Here is a 19,957-nt window from a genome sequence, read left to right as displayed (position 1 = left end):
TGTGGGTTACTTTGACAGAGATCCTTTGGCAACGGGGGCCTCCTTGGAGATGTTAAACCTGTACCGGACACAGACTAGAAACAGATCAGATCCGGAGGTACCTGCGCCTTCGTCCTCTGTTCTGTCTCCCTCTCCGGTGCCTTCTACCTCGGGTTCAGATCTTCAGAGCTCTCCCCCTCATCAGACCGTGAGGTTGTCTAGGACCCTGGCCCATTCATCATCCACAATGAATACTACAGCTGGCTCGGGTCCATCGGGCCCCACCACCCTTTGGTCTTTCGAGGGGTTTGCGAAACCACTTGAGGCAAAAGAACACCTGGACCTCCTCAGTCATTGCACCAGCTGTTGTCATCGGCAGTTCTATGGCAAGAAACATCATGTTTCTTGCCTTCCCTGTGGCTCAGTTGGTAGAGCATGGTGTTTGCAATGCCAGGGTTGTGGGTTTGATTCCCACGGGGGACCAGTACGGAGAGAAAAAAGAAAAAAGTATGGTATGAAATGTATGCATTCACTACTGTAAGTTGCTCTGGATAAGAGTGTCTGCTAAATGACTAAAATGTAAAATGTAATGTTTCCTGGGGCAAAAACTCTGTGCTATCCTGGAGCACGAGTACAAGGCTGCTTCTGACCGTTCTACGACTGCTGACGGTAGCTGATGCTGTCGTAGTCCATGTGGGGTCAAACCACATTAGGAGGGCTAGCTCAGAACTTCCCGAAAATAGATTTAAAAAAAACGAATTCTAGTACTGAATGACTCCAAAAAGCGGCCAATTATTTCCATTCCGGTACAATCGTTGGACCACGGGTGTGAAAGATTCAGCAGGCTACTGGCATTACACGTTTGGCTAAAAGATTACTGTACCTTTGTTGGAATCACTTTTATAGATAACTTTGACACCTTCTGGAAACAGGAATGATTGAGTCCATCCAAATCATCTTGGCTCCTGGACTCACTCTGTCTACGCATTTCAAGGCTGCGTTGAGACAATGACTTATCAATGACCCAAGTCCAGCTCAGATAATCCCTACCATTGTGTTGCTGAGTCATCATAATGATTTAGAAAATGTACATTATCCCAGGGGCGTTGGCAGACACAATATAAGCAACCAAATGTAGTCCCTCTAACTGCCCTGAATGTCTCTGCTGATCCTACAGCTATTGTATGCAGGAATCATGTGCCTATGAACCAGAGTTATACTGTTAGCACTGAGGCGGTGTTCCCTAGTAGGAGGTCCACTGTGTGCAGCTCACCCTGCACTATCAGCTCCAATATAAATAACATGAGCATGTCTACTTCTGCTAACCTTCCCAGTAAAGCAATAAAAACTATCAAGTATCCCAGAAAAGTGTAAAAAAAAAAATAGCCCACATTAACATTACCTTTGATTATATAGTGGTAGCAATACATGGTTATAACATTTACAGAAAATACAGAAATGCCAATGGTGGAGGCGTTGCTGTTTTATATGCAGAATCACATTCCTGTAAAGATTAGAGAGGATCTCATGTTAAATAGTGTTGAAGTAATATGGCTACAGGTTCAGCTGCCTCACCTACAGCCCATTCTGGTGGGAAGCTGCTATAGACCACTAAGTGCTAACAGTCAGTATCAGGATAATATGTGTGAAATGCTTGATAATGTACAGTTGAAGTCGGAAGTTTACATACACCTCAGCCAAATACATTTATACTCAGTTTCACAATTCCTGACATTTAATCCTAGTAAAAATTCCCTGGCTTGGGTCAGTTAGGATCACCACATGACTTTAAGAATGTGAAATGTCAGAATAATAGTAGAGAGAATTATTTATTTCAGCTTTTATTTCTTTCATCACATTCCCAGTGGGTCAGAAGTTTACATACACTCCATTAGTATTTGGGAGCATTGCCTTTAAATTGTTTAACTTCGGTCAAACGTTTTGGGTAGACAGTTGAAGTCGGAAGTTTACAAACACTTATGTTGGAATCATTAAAACTTGTTTTTCAACCACTCCACAATTTTCTTGTTAACAAACTATAGTTTTGGCAATTCGGTTAGGACATCTACTTTGTGCATGACACAAGTCATTTTTCCAACAATTATTTACAGACAGATTATTTCACTTATAATTCACTGTATCACAATTCCAGTGGGTCAGACGTTTACATACACTAAGTTGACTGTGCCTTTAAACAGCTTGGAAAATTCCAGAGAATGATGTCATGGCTTTAGAATCTTCTGACATCATTTGAGTCAATTGGAGGTGTACCTGTGGATGTATTTCAATGCCTACCTTCAAACTCAGTGCCTCTTTGCTTGACATCATGGGGAAATCAAAATAAATCAGCCAAGACCTCAGAAAAACAATTGTAGACCTCCACAAGTCTGGTTCACCACTGGGAGCAATTTCCAAATGCCTGAAGGTACCACGTTCATCTGTACAAACAATAGTACGCAAGTATAAACACCATGGGACCACGCAGCCGTCATACCGCTTAGGAAGGAGACGCGTTCTGTCTCTAGAGATGGATGTACTTTGGTGCGAAAAGTGCAAATCAATCCCAGAACAAAAGCACAGGACCTTGTGAAGATGCTGGAGGAAACAGGCACAAAAGTATCTATATCCACAGTAAAACGAGTCCTGTATCGACATAACCTGAAAGGCCGCTCAGCAAGGAAGAAGCCACTGCTCCAAAACCGCCATAAAAAAAGCCAGACTACGGTTTGTAACTGCACATGGGGAAAAAGATCGTACTTTTTGGAGAAATGTCCTCTGGTCTGATGAAACAAAAATAGAACTGTTTGGCCATAATGACCATTGTTATGTTTGGAGGAAAAAGGGGGAGGCTTGCAAGCCGAAGAATATCATCCCATCCGTGAAGCGCGGGGGTGGCAGCATCATGTTGTGGGGGTGCTTTGCTGCAGGAGGGACTGGTGCACTTCACAAAATAGATGGCACGATGAGGAGGAAAAATATGCGGATATATTGAAGCAACATCTCAAGACATCAGTCAGGAAGTTAAAGCTTGGTCGCAAATCGGTCTTCCAAATGGACAATGACCCCAAGCATACTTCCAGAGTTGTGGCAAAATGGCTTAAGGACAACAAAGTCCTTAATGGGGCATGCTTATTTAAGATGGTGAGGAAGGCACTTTTAAAGAATAACCAGGCATCCTCTACTGATGGGATGAGGTCAATGAAGAAGCTTCTAAAGCCATGACATAATTTTCTGGAATTTTCCAAGCTGTTTAAAGGCACAGTCAACTTAGTGTATGTAAACTTCCGACTTCAACTGTATACAACCACTCCACAAATGTCTTGTTAACAAACTGTAGTTTTTGCAAGTTGGTTAGGACATCTACTTTGTGCATGACACAAGTCATTTTTCCAACAATTGTATTTCAAGGTCTACCTTCAAACTCAGTGCCTTTTTGCTTGACATCATGGGAAAATCAAAAGAAATCAGCCAAGACCTCAGAAACAAAATTTGTAGACCTCCACAAGTCTGGTTCATCCTTTGGAGCAATTTCCAAACGTCTGAAGGTACCACGTTCATCTGCAGATAGTGCTGATGACTCGTCACAAAACTCCCTGATCTTCTCAAAAATATACGTTTGTCTAGCTGTGTCCAGTCCAGGTGGTGCTTGTACAGGCAGACCATCTATGGGAGGAAGGATGTCCCGACAGTCCGAACTCTCCTTGGCGACAACAACACCAGGCTCCAGAGCATCGAAGCTGTAAAACAGGAAATAACAAATAAAATAGACAAGACATTACAACCCTGCATAACATCAATTCACCTCCCAAGTTTAGATAAGAAGAATAAACCTCATACAATGAAAATACTTTTTTTTTTTTACCTGAAATGCTGGTACTGCTTGATCTGTGGCAGCGGCCTGAAGTGCTGAGTCAGGTGTTGTTGCCAGCCATAGCTTTCCACCAGCACCGTACCATCCTCCAGTCCAACCAGCTGTGGGATATTGACCCCTGTCACAGTGCTGTCCTTCCAAACACCAGCAATCTCAGACAAAGTGTTCACTCTGGTCTTTCTGAAGCGCTGATTGATGAGAACGAAGCACCAGTCGGGGGCAAACTTGGTGTGGCCTGTGATCAGGAAGTGAAGGTCCAGACTGTGGTGGAGCTTGTACGTGGTCCACCAGGTACAATACCAGAGCACAAACTTGTTCTTGTTTTGGCCACTGCAGTTCAGTTCACAATTCAGGTCCACACGTGTTTCCACAACTCCGTAGTTGGTGAAATGGTGCATGAAGATGACTGCGCTGCTGCCTTTGCTTGCTAGGGCCAGCTCTCTTTTTCATGACTGGATTAGAGTCAGGAGTGTTCTGCTGATTGATGCTGAAAGACAAATTCCAGATACAAATATTTTTGCATTATTATACAATAGATGCGAAATGGCATTCTGAGATAACGTCACTACACACAGTTCATACAGGTAATGTTAGCTAGCTAGCCAGCCTTCTAATGTCAGCTGGCTAGCTAACAGCAAGCTTTCACTAGCAATACAAACCGATTGTCACAGCTAGCTAAAGTTAACCAATAAGTTCAATGTTAGCTAGCTAACATTAAGCTATAACTAGCAATACGAAATGGCATTCTGAGAAAACAATAACAAACGTTACACACACATAAGTTAATGTTAGCTAGCAAGCCAGCCACCTAACGTTGGCTAGCTAACAGGAAGCTTTAACTTTTTTTTTTTAGCAAGCTTTAAATTTGGGTCTTTTGTTTAGCTAGCTAAACGTTAGCTAGCTAAAATGTTAACAATAATCCCAATCCATAGAGTAACGTTACTAGCAATACAAACCGATTGTCATAGCAAACTAAATAACGTTAGTTATTCAATGTTAGTTAGAAAGCCAGCCATCGAACTCCAGCTGGCTAGCTAACAGCAAGTTTTAACTTGTAATGAACAACTTTCTGACAACATTAGAAACGTATAATATCTGAATCTGTAGCTGGACTCTTACCTGTATACATGGATGAAAGCTTCACTGCAAACTGCAACCCATTTTTATCAGACATTCTGTGTCGTTTCCGTTTAGTTTGCACAGCTTGTTCGGCCCGTTGTGTTCCACTGATTTCAAAATGTGTTATTTCAGAGTGAGAGAGAGTCAGCATTGCATGGCACGATCGTCATGCAGAAAGTAGTCCATCACGACTTTTTCCCACTGACCTTTTTTCGATTAACGCCTGATAAATTCAGGGCGGCAATGTTATTGAGAGTAGTAGCAACATATTTGCAGTTCTCAATGGCTAACGTTATATCTTTAGTTAAAAAAACTGCAGTAGAAAGGATTATTTACGCATAACGAGCAGCTCATTTTATAGACACAAGATGCAACACCGTAGACCAATCCAAACTCACCTCTCGGCATGTCCAGCCCACTTATTATCTCAGCCAATCATTGCTAGCGGGAAGGTTGCTGACTTTTTCCCTACCAACTATCAAACTTGTATGTGTGAGTGATTCTTGTAAGTGATTCTATGTCAGTTCACCCTTCTGTTTGAGTGACATTTTTGGTTTTCTTGCTGGGGAACGTAACACGAGTTGGTTCCCAGTTGGTTTTTGTATTTTAACCTGTGTCTCATGAACACCTCTGGTGGCGATAGACAAAACCAACGTGCGCACGATGACGCAAGAGGACGCACGCGCGGAGACGGTCTGGTCAGCATGTTAGACTTAACCAGAAAGACTCACAGCTGTATTCGCTGCCAAAAAGTGCTTCTACAAAGTATTGACTCAGGGGTGTGAAAACGTATATGTAAATTAGATATTTCTGTATTTAATTTTCAATACATTTATAAAAAAATGTTTTCATTGTCTTTCTGGGATGTGTCAAGGTGTATGAATACTTTCTGAATGCATCTGTTGGTTATTCTATCCTAAAATTCCCCAAAACACCCCACAAGGATAATAAAACAAGGGAAATTCTCCATGGTGGAGAACAATGAGGACAAAGACTATTTTAAGCTTAGGGTTACAGTTAGGGTTACGGGAAAATAGGACTTTGAATGGAAATTAATTTTAGGTCCCCACGAGGATAGAAGAACATGACGCGTGTGTGTGTGTGTGTGTGTGTGTGTGTGTGTGTGTGTGTGCGTGTACCGTTTGGATCCCTTGGCGAACTCCACAGCGATGGCCTTCCCATCTATAGAGAGAGCTGGCTGTAAGGCCTGGAGGATCTGGAGAAGCTGAGATGCTTCCTGCAACACCCGCACACACAGCTCTGAGAATACAGCTGTAGGTATCTCCTCACCACTACAGTAGACAGCTGTAGGTATCTCCTCACCACTACAGTAGGTATCTCCTCACCACTACAGTAGACAGCTGTAGGTATCTCCTCACCACTACAGTAGGTATCTCCTCACCACTACAGTAGACAGCTGTAGGTATCTCCTCACCACTACAGTAGACAGCTGTAGGTATCTCCTCACCACTATAGTAGACAGCTGTAGGTATCTCCTCACCACTACAGTAGGTATCTCCCCACCACTATAGTAGGTATCTCCTCACCACTACAGTAGACAGCTGTAGGTATCTCCTCACCACTACAGTAGACAGCTGTAGGTATCTCCTCACCACTACAGTAGACAGCTGTAGGTATCTCCTCACCACTATAGTAGACAGCTGTAGGTATCTCCTCACCACTACAGTAGGTATCTCCTCACCACTACAGTAGGTATCTCCGCACCACTATAGTAGACAGCTGTAGGTATCTCCTCACCACTACAGTAGACAGCTGTAGGTATCTCCTCACCACTAAAGTAGACAGCTGTAGGTATCTCCTCACCACTACAGTAGACAGCTGTAGGTATCTCCTCACCACTATAGTAGACAGCTGTAGGTATCTCCTCACCACTATAGTAGACAGCTGTAGGTATCTCCTCACCACTACAGTAGGTATCTCCTCACCACTACAGTAGGTATCTCCTCACCACTACAGTAGACAGCTGTAGGTATCTCCTCACCACTACAGTAGACAGCTGTAGGTATCTCCTCAACACTACAGTAGGTATCTCCTCACCACTACAGTAGACAGCTGTAGGTATCTCCTCACCACTACAGTAGACAGCTGTAGGTATCTCCTCACCACTACAGTAGACAGCTGTAGGTATCTCCTCACCACTACAGTAGGTATCTCCTCACCACTACAGTAGGTATCTCCTCACCACTACAGTAGACAGCTGTAGGTATCTCCTCACCACTACAGTAGGTATCTCCTCACCACTACAGTAGACAGCTGTAGGCATCTCCTCACCACTATAGTAGGTATCTCCTCACCACTACAGTAGACAGCTGTAGGTATCTCCTCACCACTACAGTAGACAGCTGTAGGTATCTCCTCACCACTATAGTAGACAGCTGTAGGTATCTCCTCACCACTACAGTAGACAGCTGTAGGTATCTCCTCACCACTATAGTAGACAGCTGTAGGTATCTCCTCACCACTATAGTAGACAGCTGTAGGTATCTCCTCACCACTATAGTAGACAGCTGTAGGTATCTCCTCACCACTACAGTAGACAGCTGTAGGTATCTCCTCACCACTATAGTAGACAGCTGTAGGTATCTCCTCACCACTATAGTAGACAGCTGTAGGTATCTCCTCACCACTATAGTAGACAGCTGTAGGTATCTCCTCACCACTATAGTAGACAGCTGTAGGTATCTCCTCACCACTATAGTAGACAGCTGTAGGCATCTCCTCACCACTACAGTAGACAGCTGTAGGTATCTCCCCACCACTACAGTAGGTATCTCCTCACCACTATAGTAGACAGCTGTAGGTATCTCCTCACCACTATAGTAGACAGCTGTAGGTATCTCCTCACCACTACAGTAGGTATCTCCTCACCACTACAGTAGGTATCTCCTCACCACTACAGTAGACATCTCCTCACCACTATAGTAGGTATCTCCTTGCCACTACAGTAGGTATCTCCTCACCACTACAGTAGACAGCTGTAGGTATCTCCTCACCACTATAGTAGACAGCTGTAGGTATCTCCTCACCACTACAGTAGGTATCTCCTCACCACTACAGTAGGTATCTCCTCACCACTATAGTAGACAGCTGTAGGTATCTCCTCACCACTATAGTAGACAGCTGTAGGTATCTCCTCACCACTATAGTAGACAGCTGTAGGTATCTCCTCACCACTACAGTAGACAGCTGTAGGTATCTCCTCACCACTACAGTAGACAGCTGTAGGAATCTCCTCACCACTATAGTAGACAGCTGCAGGTATCTCCTCACCACTATAGTAGACAGCTGTAGGTATCTCCTCACCACTATAGTAGACAGCTGTAGGTATCTCCTCACCACTATAGTAGACAGCTGTAGGTATCTCCTCACCACTACAGTAGACAGCTGTAGGTATCTCCTCACCACTACAGTAGGTATCTCCTCACCACTACAGTAGACAGCTGTAGGTATCTCCTCACCACTATAGTAGACATCTCCTCACCACTATAGTAGGTATCTCCTCACCAATATAGTAGACAGCTGTAGGTATCTCCTCACCACTATAGTAGACAGCTGTAGGTATCTCCTCACCACTATAGTAGACAGCTGTAGGTATCTCCTCACCACTACAGTAGGTATCTCCTCACCACTATAGTAGACAGCTGTAGGTATCTCCTCACCACTACAGTAGGTATCTCCTCACCACTATAGTAGACAGCTGTAGGTATCTCCTCACCACTATAGTAGACAGCTGTAGGTATCTCCTCACCACTACAGTAGGTATCTCCTCACCACTACAGTAGGTATCTCCTCACCACTACAGTAGGTATCTCCTCACCACTATAGTAGACAGCTGTAGGTATCTCCTCACCACTATAGTAGGTATCTCCTCACCACTACAGTAGACAGCTGTAGGTATCTCCTCACCACTATAGTAGACAGCTGTAGGTATCTCCTCACCACTATAGTAGACAGCTGTAGGTATCTCCTCACCACTACAGTAGACAGCTGTAGGTATCTCCTCACCACTACAGTAGACAGCTGTAGGCATCTCCTCACCACTATAGTAGACAGCTGTAGGTATCTCCTCACCACTATAGTAGACAGCTGTAGGTATCTCCTCACCACTACAGTAGGTATCTCCTCACCACTATAGTAGACAGCTGTAGGTATCTCCTCACCACTACAGTAGACAGCTGTAGGTATCTCCTCACCACTACAGTAGACAGCTGTAGGTATCTCCTCACCACTACAGTAGACAGCTGTAGGTATCTCCTCACCACTATAGTAGACAGCAGTAGGTATCTCCTCACCACTATAGTAGACAGCTGTAGGTATCTCCTCACCACTACAGTAGACAGCTGTAGGTATCTCCTCACCACTACAGTAGACAGCTGTAGGTATCTCCTCACCACTATAGTAGACAGCTGTAGGTATCTCCTCACCACTACAGTAGACAGCTGTAGGTATCTCCTCACCACTACAGTAGGTATCTCCTCACCACTACAGTAGACAGCTGTAGGTATCTCCTCACCACTACAGTAGGTATCTCCTCACCACTACAGTAGACAGCTGTAGGTATCTCCTCACCACTACAGTAGGTATCTCCTCACCACTATAGTAGACAGCTGTAGGTATCTCCTCACCACTATAGTAGACAGCTGTAGGTATCTCCTCACCACTATAGTAGACAGCTGTAGGTATCTCCTCACCACTACAGTAGACAGCTGTAGGTATCTCCTCACCACTACAGTAGACAGCTGTAGGTATCTCCTCACCACTATAGTAGGTATCTCCTCACCACTACAGTAGACAGCTGTAGGTATCTCCTCACCACTACAGTAGGTATCTCCTCACCACTACAGTAGACAGCTGTAGGTATCTCCTCACCACTACAGTAGACAGCTGTAGGTATTTCCTCACCACTACAGTAGGTATCTCCCCACCACTACAGTAGGTATCTCCTCACCACTACAGTAGACAGCTGTAGGTATCTCCTCACCACTACAGTAGGTATCTCCTCACCACTACAGTAGACAGCTGTAGGTATCTCCTCACCACTTTAGTAGACAGCTGTAGGTATCTCCTCACCACTACAGTAGGTATCTCCTCACCACTATAGTAGACAGCTGTAGGTATCTCCTCACCACTACAGTAGACAGCTGTAGGTATCTCCTCACCACTACAGTAGACAGCTGTAGGTATCTCCTCACCACTACAGTAGACAGCTGTAGGTATCTCCTCACCACTACAGTAGACAGCTGTAGGTATCTCCTCACCACTACAGTAGACAGCTGTAGGTATCTCCTCACCACTATAGTAGACAGCTGCAGGTATCTCCTCACCACTACAGTAGGTATCTCCTCACCACTACAGTAGACAGCTGTAGGTATCTCCTCACCACTATAGTAGGTATCTCCTCACCACTATAGTAGACAGCTGTAGGTATCTCCTCACCACTATAGTAGACAGCTGTAGGTATCTCCTCACCACTACAGTAGACAGCTGTAGGTATCTCCTCACCACTACAGTAGACAGCTGTAGGTATCTCCTCACCACTATAGTAGACAGCTGCAGGAAAGCGAAGCCACGGTTGAGTTGTGTCTGTTTGTCTTTGATCAGTCGAACATTAGAAGGCGACAGAGTAGCGAAGGGAGCCAGAGTAGACAGGATGGATTCCAGGGAGGTATGGGGACCCAGGTTCCTCAGGATCAGAGCTGGAGAGAAGAGAGAGGGGGAAGAGAAGAGAGAGAACATTAGAAGGGAGCCAGAGTAGACAGGATGGACTCCAGAGAGGTATGGGGACCCAGGTTCGTCAGGATCAGAGCTGGAGAGATTGGTTGAGAGCGAGGGGGGAGAGAAGGTAGAGGAAAGAGACAGGTACAGTGCCTTCAGACAGTATTCATATCCCTCGACTTTATTCCACATTTTGTCGTGTTAAAGCCTACATTCCAAATGGATTAAAACAATAAAAAAGTCTCACCCAATCTACACACAATAATGACAAAGTGAAAACATGTTTTTAGAAATTTGAGCAAATTTATTGAAAAATGAAATTCAGAAATATCTAATTTACATAAGTATTCACACCCCTGAGTCAATACTTTGTAGAAGCACCTTTGACAGCGATTATAGCCGTGAGTCTTTCTGGGTAAGTCTTTAAGAGCTTTCCACACCTGGATTGTGCAACATTTGCACAACATTATTCCTTTTAAAATTCTTAAAGCTCTGTTAAATTGGTTGTTGATCATTGCTAGACAACCATTTTCAGGTCTTTCCATAGATTTTCAAATGGATTTAAGTCAAAACTGTAACTAGGGCACTGAGGAACATTCCATGTCTTCTTGGTAAGCAGCTCCAGTGTAGATTTGGTCTTGTGTTTTAGGTTATTGTCCTGCTGAAAGGTGAATTCATCTCCCAGTGTCTGGTGGGAAACAGACAACCAGGTTTTCCTCTAGGACTTTTTAGCTTAGCTCCATTCCTTTTTTTTATCCTGAAAAACTCCCCAGTCTTTAACGATTACAAGCATACCCATAACATGATGCAGCCACCACTATGCTTGAAAATATGGAGAGTGGTACTCAGCGATGTGTTGTATTGGATTTGCCCCAAACATACAACTTTTTATTCAGGAGAAAAAATGAATTGCTTTACATTATTTTTTGCAGTATTACTTTAGTGCCTTATTGCGAACGGGATGCATGTTTTGGAATATTTGTTATTCTGGAGAGGCTTCCTTCTTTTCACTCTGTCATTTAGGTTAGTATTGTGGAGTAACTACAATGTTGTTGATCCATCCTCAGTTTTCTATCACGGCCATTAAACTCAATAACTGTTTTAAAGTCACCATTGGCCTCATGGTGAAATCCCAGAGCGGTTTCCTTCCTCTCCAGCAACTGAGTTAGGAAGGATGCCTGTATCTTTGTAGTGACTGGGTGTATTGATACACCATCCAAAGTGTAATTAATAACTTCACCATGCTCAAAGGGATATTCAATGTGTGCTTTTTATATTTTTTACCCAATTGGTGCCCTTCTTTGTGAGGCATTGGAAAACCTCCCTGGTCTTTGTGGTTGAATCTGTGCTTGAAATTCACTGCCCGACTGAGGGACCTTACAGATAATTGTATATGTGGGATACAGAGATGAGGTAGTCATTTAAAAATCATGTTAAACACTATTATTGCACACAGAGTCCATGCAACTTATTACGTGACTGGTTAAGCACAGGTTTACGCCTGAACTTTAGGCCAAGGTAGGCTTGCCATAACAAAGGGTCGAATACTTATTGACTCAAAACATGTCAGCTTTTTAATTTTTTATTAATTTGTAAAAATAAATTCATCTAAAAACATAATTCCACTTTGACATTATGGAATATTGTGTGTAGGCCAGAGACAAAAACATCTACATTTCATCCATTTTAAATTCAGGCTAAAATAAAACAAAATGTGGAAAAAGACAAGGGGTGTGAATACTTTCTGAAGGCGCTGTGTATGACAGTTAACCTCTCTTGAGTATGTGGGACGTGACCATCCCACTTGCGGGACACAACCGTCCCACCTCCCAATAGCCAGTGAAATAGCAGGGCGGCAAATTCAAAACGACCAAAATCTCATAATTCAAATTTCTCAAACATCCGACTATTTTACACCATTTTAAAGATACACTTCTCCTTAATGTAACCACATTGTCCGATTTCAAAAAGGCTTTACGGCGAAAGCAAAACATTAGATTATGTTAGGACACCACCTAAACAAGAAAAGCCACACAGCCATTTTCCTTGCATGGAGAGGCGTCACAAAAAACAGAAATACAGCTAAAATTAACATTTACATTAACATTTTAGTCATTTAGCAGACGCTCTTATCCAGAGCGACTTACAGTAGTGAGTGCATACATTTCATTTCATGCATTTTTTTATTTATTATTTATATATTTTTTGTACTGGCCCCCCGTGGGAATCGAACCCACAACCCTGGCGTTGCACACACCATGCTGGCGTTGCAAACACCATGCTCTACCAACTGAGCCACAGGGAAGCACTAACCTTTGATGATCTTCATCAGATGACACTCATAGGACATCATGTTACACAATACATGTATGTTTTCTTCTTCGATCAAGTTCATATTTATATCCAAAAACAGCATTTTACATTGGCGCGTGATGTTCAGAAAATGTTTGCCTCCCAAAACTTCCGGTGAATGTGCACATTAATTTACATAAATACTCATCATAAACGTTGACAAAATATATAACAATTATTTAAAGAATTATAGATATACTACTTCTTAATGCAACCGCTGTGTCAGATTTCAAAATAACTTTACGGAGAAAGCACATTGTACTCAGAATATTGAACAGAGTTCAGCTATACAGATACCCGCCAAGTTCTGGCATCAACAAAACTCTAAATTAGTGTTATAAATCTTTCCTTTCCTTTGCTGATCTTCGGCGAAATACACTCACAGGACTCCCATTTCCACAAGAAATGTTCATTTGTTCGATAAAGTCCATCATTTATGTCCAAATACCTCCGTTTTGTTGGTGCGTCCAGAACACTATTCCAAAGACACGATGCGGGAGCCCAAATCAATAGACGAAAAGCTCAAAAGTTCCATTACTGTTTGTAGAAACATGTCAAACGATGTTTACAATCAATCCTTAGGGTGTTTTTAACATAAATAATCGATAATATTCCAACCGGACAATAGCGTATTCATTACAGAAGAAAAATTTTAAAAAATGCTAGCCATGTGTGAACGCGCATGAAGTAACTACATGACCTCAGACAGTCCACTGCTTGAAACGGCTGTTATTCCCTCAAAATTCACCATAGAAGCCTCAAACAACTTTCTAAAGACTGTTGACATCTAGTGGAAGCCTTAGGAAGTGCAAAATGACCCCTAAGTCACTGTAGTTTGGAAAGGGAATTAATAAAAAAAAACTACAGCCTCAGATTTTCAACTTCCTGGTTGGATTTTTCTCAGGTTTTTGCCTGCCATATGAGTTCTGTTATACTCACAGACATCATTTAAACAGTTTTAGAAACTTCAGAGTGTTTCCTATCCAAATCTACTAATAATATGCATATTCTAGTTTCTGGGCCCGAGTAGTAGGCAGTTTAATTTGGGTACGTTTTTCATCCGGCCTTGAAAATACTGCCCCCTACCCAAGAGAAGTTAATGAGGTACAATAAACCAATAACAAAATATTTTGGTACATCTTCAAATCATAAAAACAGATATTTCACTACAAACCAAAATGACAGAAAATGGTGGTGTCAGATAGAGACCTACAGAAAGAGATAAATAGATAAAGATACATAGAACATCTAATAAAATATTTTGAACAGAGAGAACAGTCTATGACTTGGGTGACTGGAGTCTTTGCCAATTTTTTGGGCTTTCCTCTGACACAGCCTAGTATATAGGTCCTGGATGTCAGGAAGCTTGGCCCCAGTGAATTACTGGGCCGTACGTACTACCCTCTGTAGCGCCTTCCTGTCAGATGCTGAGCAGTTGCCATACCAGCGAATGCAACCGGTCAGGATGCTCTCGATGGTGCAGCTGTAGAACTTCTTGAGGATCTGAGGACTCATGCCAAATCATTTCAGCCTCCTGAGGTGGAAAATGCTTTGTCGTGCACCTCTTTCACGACTGTCTTGGTGTGTTTGGTCCATGTTAGTTTGTTGGTGATGTGGACACCAAGGATCTTGAATCTCTCAACCCGCTCCACTACAGCCCCGTCGATGTGAATGGGGCCCTGTTCGGCCCTCCTTTTCCTGTAGTCCACAATCATCTCCTTTGTCTTGCTCACATTGAGGGAGAGGTTGTTGTCACACTGCCAGGTCTCTGACCTCCCTATAGGCTGTCTCATCGTTGTTGGTGATCAGGCCTACCACTGTTGTGTCGTCAGAAAACATAATGATGGTGTTGGAGTTGTGCCTGGCTGTGCAGTCATGAGTGAACAGGGTGTACAGGAGGGGACTGAGCACGCACCCCTGAGAGACCCCTGTGTTGAGGATCAGCATGGCGGATGTGTTGTTACCTACCCTTATCACCTGGGGGCGGCCCGTCAGGAAGTCCAGGATCCAGTTGCAAAGGGAGGTGTTTAGTCCCAGGGTCCCTAGCTTATGGATGAGCTTTGAGGGCACTATGGTGTTGAAGCTGTAGTCAATGAACAGCATTCTCACATAGGTGTTCCTTTTGTCCAGTTGGGAAAGGGCAGTGAGGAATGCGTTTGGGTCATCTGTGGATCTGTTGGGGCGGTATACGAATTGGAGTGGGTCTAGGTTTTCCGGGATGATGGTGTTGATGTGAGCCATGACCAGCCTTTCAAAGCACTTCATGGCCACCGACGTGAGTGCTACGGGGCGGTAATCATTTAGGCAGGTTACCTTAGTGTTCTTGGGCACAGAGACTATGGTGGTCTGCTTGAAACATGTTGGTATTACAGACTCAGTCAGGGAGAGGTTGAAAATGACAGTGAAGACACTTGCCAGCAGGTCAGCGCATGCTCTGAGTACATGTCCTGGTAATCCATCTGGCCCCGCGGCTTTGTGAATGTTGACCTGTTTAAAGGTCATGCTCACATCGGCTAAGGAGAGCGTGATCACAGCTGGTGCTCTCATGTATGGTTCAGTGTTGCTTGCCTCGAAGCGAGCATTAAAGGCATTTAGCCCGTCTGGTAGGCTCGCTTCATTGGGCAGCTCGCGGTTGGGTTTCCCTTTGTAGTCCATAATAGTTTGCAAGCCCTGCCACATCCGACAAGCGTCAGAGCGATTCAATCTTAGTCCTGTATTGACGCTTTGCCTGTTTAATGGTTCGTATGAGGGCATAGCGGGATTTCTTATAAACGTCCGGGTTAGTGTCCCACTCCTTGAAAGCGGCAGCTCTACCCTTTAGTTCGGTGCGGATGTTGCTTGTAATCCATGGCTTCTGGTTGGGATATGTACATACGGTCACTGTTGGGACGACGTCGTCGATGCACTTAGTGATTAAGCCGATGACTGAGGTGGTGTACTCCTCAATGCCATTGGATGAATCGCGGAACATATTCCAGTCTGTCCTAGCAAAACAATCCTTAAGCATCTGACCACTTCCGTATACTCCCAACTGAGACTCTGCATGCAGAATTCTGCAAAAATACACTTTATGTACAATGCAAAACATCAAACAATGCAGATCAGAATTAGGACCCTCTAGTTATCAACATCCAGAAAAGAGCAGTTCAATTCTACAACCACCTAAAAGGAAAGCGATGCACACACATTCCACCACAAAACCATCACCTACAGAGAGATGAACCTGGAGAAGAGTCCACTAAGCAAGCTGGTCCTGGGGCTCTGTTCACAAACAGACCCCACAGAGCCCCAGGCCAGCAACACAATTAGACCCAACCAAATTCTGAGAAAGCAAAACGATAACTATTCGACACACTTCAAATAATCCACAAAAAAAACTAAGCAAATTGGAATGCTATCTGTCCCTAAACAGATAGTACACAGTGGCAGAATACCACCGTGACTGACCCAAAATTAAGAAAATCCTTGACTATGTACAGACTCAGTAAGCATAGCCTTGCTATTGAGAAAGGCCGCCGCAGGCAGACCTGGCTTTCAAGAGAAGACAGGATATGTGCGCACTGCCCACAAAATGAGGTGCTGCACTTCCTAACCTCCTGCCGAATATATAACCACATTAGAGACACATACTTTCCTCAGATTACACAGACCCACAAAGAATTTGAAAACAAATCCAATTTTGATAAACTCCCATATCTACTGGGTGAAATACCAGAGTGTTCCATCACAGCAGCAAGATGTGTGACCTGTTGCCACAAGAAAAAAGGGCAACCAGTGAAGAACAAACACCATTGTAAATACAACACATATTTATGTTTATTTATTGTCCCTTTTGTACTTTAACCATTTGCACATCGTTACAGCACTGTATATACAGCTGAAGTCGGAAGTTTACATACACCTTAGCCAAATACATTTAGACTCAGTTTCACAATTCTGACATTTAAACCAAGTATAAACTCCCTGTCTTAGGCCAGTTAGGATCACCACTTTATTTTAAGAATGTGAAATGCCAGAATAATAGTAGAGAGAATGATTTATTTCAGCTTTTATTTCTTTCATCACATTCCCAGTGGGTCAGAAGTTTGCATACACTCAATTAGTATTTGGTAGCATTGCCTTTAAATGGTTTAACTTGGATCAAACGTTGCGGGTAGCCTTCCACAAGCTTCCCACAATAAGTTGGCTGAATTTTGGCCCATTCCTTCTGACAGAGCTGGTGTAACTGAGTCAGGTTTGTAGGCCTCCTTGCTCGCACACGCTTTTTCAGTTCTGCCCACAAATGTTCTACAGGATTGAGGTCAGGGCTTTGTGATGGCCACTCCAATACCTTGACTTTGTTGTCCTTAAGCCATTTTGCCACAACTTTGGAAGTATGCTTGGGGTCATTGTCCATTTGGAAGACCCATTCGCAACCAAGCTTTAACTTCCTGACTGATGTCTTGAGATGTTGCTTCAATATATCCACATAATTTTGCTTCCTCATGATGCCATCTATATTGTGAAGTGCACCAGTCCCTCCTACAGAAAATCACCCTCAAAACATGATGCTGCCACCCCCGTGCTTCACGGTTGGGATGGTGTTCTTCGGCTTGCAAGCCTCCCCCTCTTCTCTCTAAACATAACGATGGTCATTATGGCAAAACAGTTATATTTTTGTTTCATCAGACAAGAGGACATTTGTCCAAAAAGTACGATCTTTGTCTCCATGTGCAGTTACAAACCATAGTCTGGCTTTTTAAAGGCGGTTTTGGAGCAGTGGCTTCTTCCTTGCTGAGCGACCTTTCAGGTTATGTCGATATAGGACTCGTTTTACTGTGGATATAGATACTTTTGTACCTGTTTCCTCCAGCATCTTCACAAGGTCCTTTGCTGTTGTTCTGGGATTGATTTTGCGCTTTTCACAGCAAAGTACATTCATCTCTAGGAGACAGAATGCGTCTCCTTCCTGAGCGGTATGACGGCTGCGTGGTCCCATGGTGTTTATACTTGCGTACTATTGTTTGTACAGATGAACATGGTACCTTCAGGCGTTTGGAAATTGCTCCCAAGGATGAACCAGACTTGTCGAGGTCTACAATTTATTTTCTGAGGTCTTGGCTGATTTCTTTTGATTTTCCCATGATGTCAAGCAAAGATCAAATCAAAGTTTATTTGTCACGTGCGCCGAATACAACAGGTGTAGACCTTATAGTGAAATGCTGAATACAACAGGTGTAGTAGACCTCACAGTGAAATTCTGAATACAACAGGTGTAGTAGACCTTACAGTGAAATGCTGAATACAACAGGTGTAGTAGACCTTACAGTGAAATGCTTATTGGCTCTAACCAATAGTGCAAAAAAGGTATTAGGTGAACAATAGGTAAGTAAAGAAATAAAACAACAGTAAAAAGACAGGCTATATACAGTAGCGAGGTTACATACAGACAACGGTTAGTCAGGCTGATTGAGGTAGTATGTACATGTAGATATGGTTATTAAAGTGACTATGTATATATGATGAACAGAGAGTAGCAGCAGCATAAAAGAGGGGTTGGGGGGGGGCACACAATGTAAATAGTCTGGGTAGCCATTTGATTACCTGTTCAGGAGTCTTATGTCTTGGGGGTAAAAACTGTTGAGAATCCTTTTTGTCCTAGACTTGGCACACCGGTACTGCTTGCCATGCGGTAGTAGAGAGAACAGTCTATGACTGGGGTGGCTGGGGTCTTTGACAATTTTTAGGGCCTTCCTCTGACACCGCCTGGTATAGAGGTCCTGGATGGCAGGAAGCTTAGCCCCAGTGATGTACTGGGCTGTTCGCACTACCCTCTGTAGTGCCTTGCGGTCGGAGGCCGAGCAGTTGCCGTACCAGGCAGTGATGCAACCAGTCAGGATGCTCTCGATGGTGCAGCTGTAGAAGCTTTTGAGGATCTCAGGACCCATGCCAAATCTTTTTAGTTTCCTGAGGGGGAATAGGCTTTGTCGTGCCCTCTTCACGACTGTCTTGGTGTGTTTGGACCATGTTAGTTTGTTGGTGATGTGGGGACACCAAGGAACTTGAAGCTCTCAACCTGCTCCACTACAGCCCTGTCGATGAGAATGGGGGCGTGCTCGGTCCTCCTTTTCCTGTACTCCACAAAGAGGCACTGAGTTTGAAGGTAGGCCTTGAAATACATCCACAGGTACACCTCCAATTGACTCAAATGAGGTCAATTAGCTTCTAAAGCCATGACATCATTTTCTGGAATTTTCCAAGTTGTTTAAAGGCACAGTCATCTTAGTGTATGTAAACTTCTGACCCACTGGAATTGTGATACAGTGAATTATAAGTGAAATAATCTGACAGTAAACAATTGTTGGAAAAATGACTTGTGTCATGCACAAAGTAGATGTCCTAACCGACTTGACAAAACTATAGTTTGATAACAAGACATTTGTGGAGTGGTTGAAAAACGAGTTTTAATGACTCCAACCTAAGTGTATGTGAACTTCCAACTTGAACTGTACACATAATATGACATTTGAAATGTCTTTATTATTTTGGAATTTTTGTGAGTGTAATGTTTACTGTAAATTTGTTATTGTTGATCTATTTCACTTGCTTTGGCAATGTAAACATATGTTTCCCATGCCAATAAAGCCCCTTAAATTTAAATTGACGAGAGAGAGAGAGAGAGAGAGAGAGAGACAGAGAGAGAGAGAGAGAGATCATTTAAATTGATGAGAGAGAGAGAGAGAGAGGAGAGAGGGGAGAGAGGAGAGAGAGAGGAGAGAGAGGAGAGATGGGGAGAGAGGAGGAGAGGAGAGAGAGAAGGGGAGATGAGGAAGAGAGAAGGGAGAGAGGTGGAGAGAGAGGAGAGAGGGGAGAGGAGGTGAGAGAGAGAGGAGAGAGAGGATGGAGAGAGGGGAGAGAGGA

General features: G+C 43.5%; 1 protein-coding gene across 1 annotated transcript in view; it reads right to left on the bottom strand.

Moving 5' to 3' along the window:
• The window catches only part of LOC115166448 (uncharacterized), a 74,555-nt gene that overhangs the window by 34,742 nt on the left and 19,856 nt on the right, over positions 1–19,957 (bottom strand). The window contains exons 6-7 of the mRNA XM_029720347.1: positions 10,526–10,858; positions 6,109–6,206 (exon numbers count right to left, since the gene is read on the bottom strand). Of these exons, the coding sequence (XP_029576207.1) occupies positions 6,109–6,206; positions 10,526–10,858 (431 nt within the window). The remainder of the gene's footprint in view (positions 1–6,108; positions 6,207–10,525; positions 10,859–19,957) is intronic.

The sequence above is a fragment of the Salmo trutta genome, chromosome 28 (genome assembly GCF_901001165.1).
Source record: "Salmo trutta chromosome 28, fSalTru1.1, whole genome shotgun sequence".
NCBI classification, from domain to species: Eukaryota; Metazoa; Chordata; class Actinopteri; order Salmoniformes; family Salmonidae; genus Salmo; species Salmo trutta.
The sequence above is the reverse complement of the archived record's forward strand: the minus strand, read 5'-3'. Positions and strand labels throughout refer to the sequence as shown.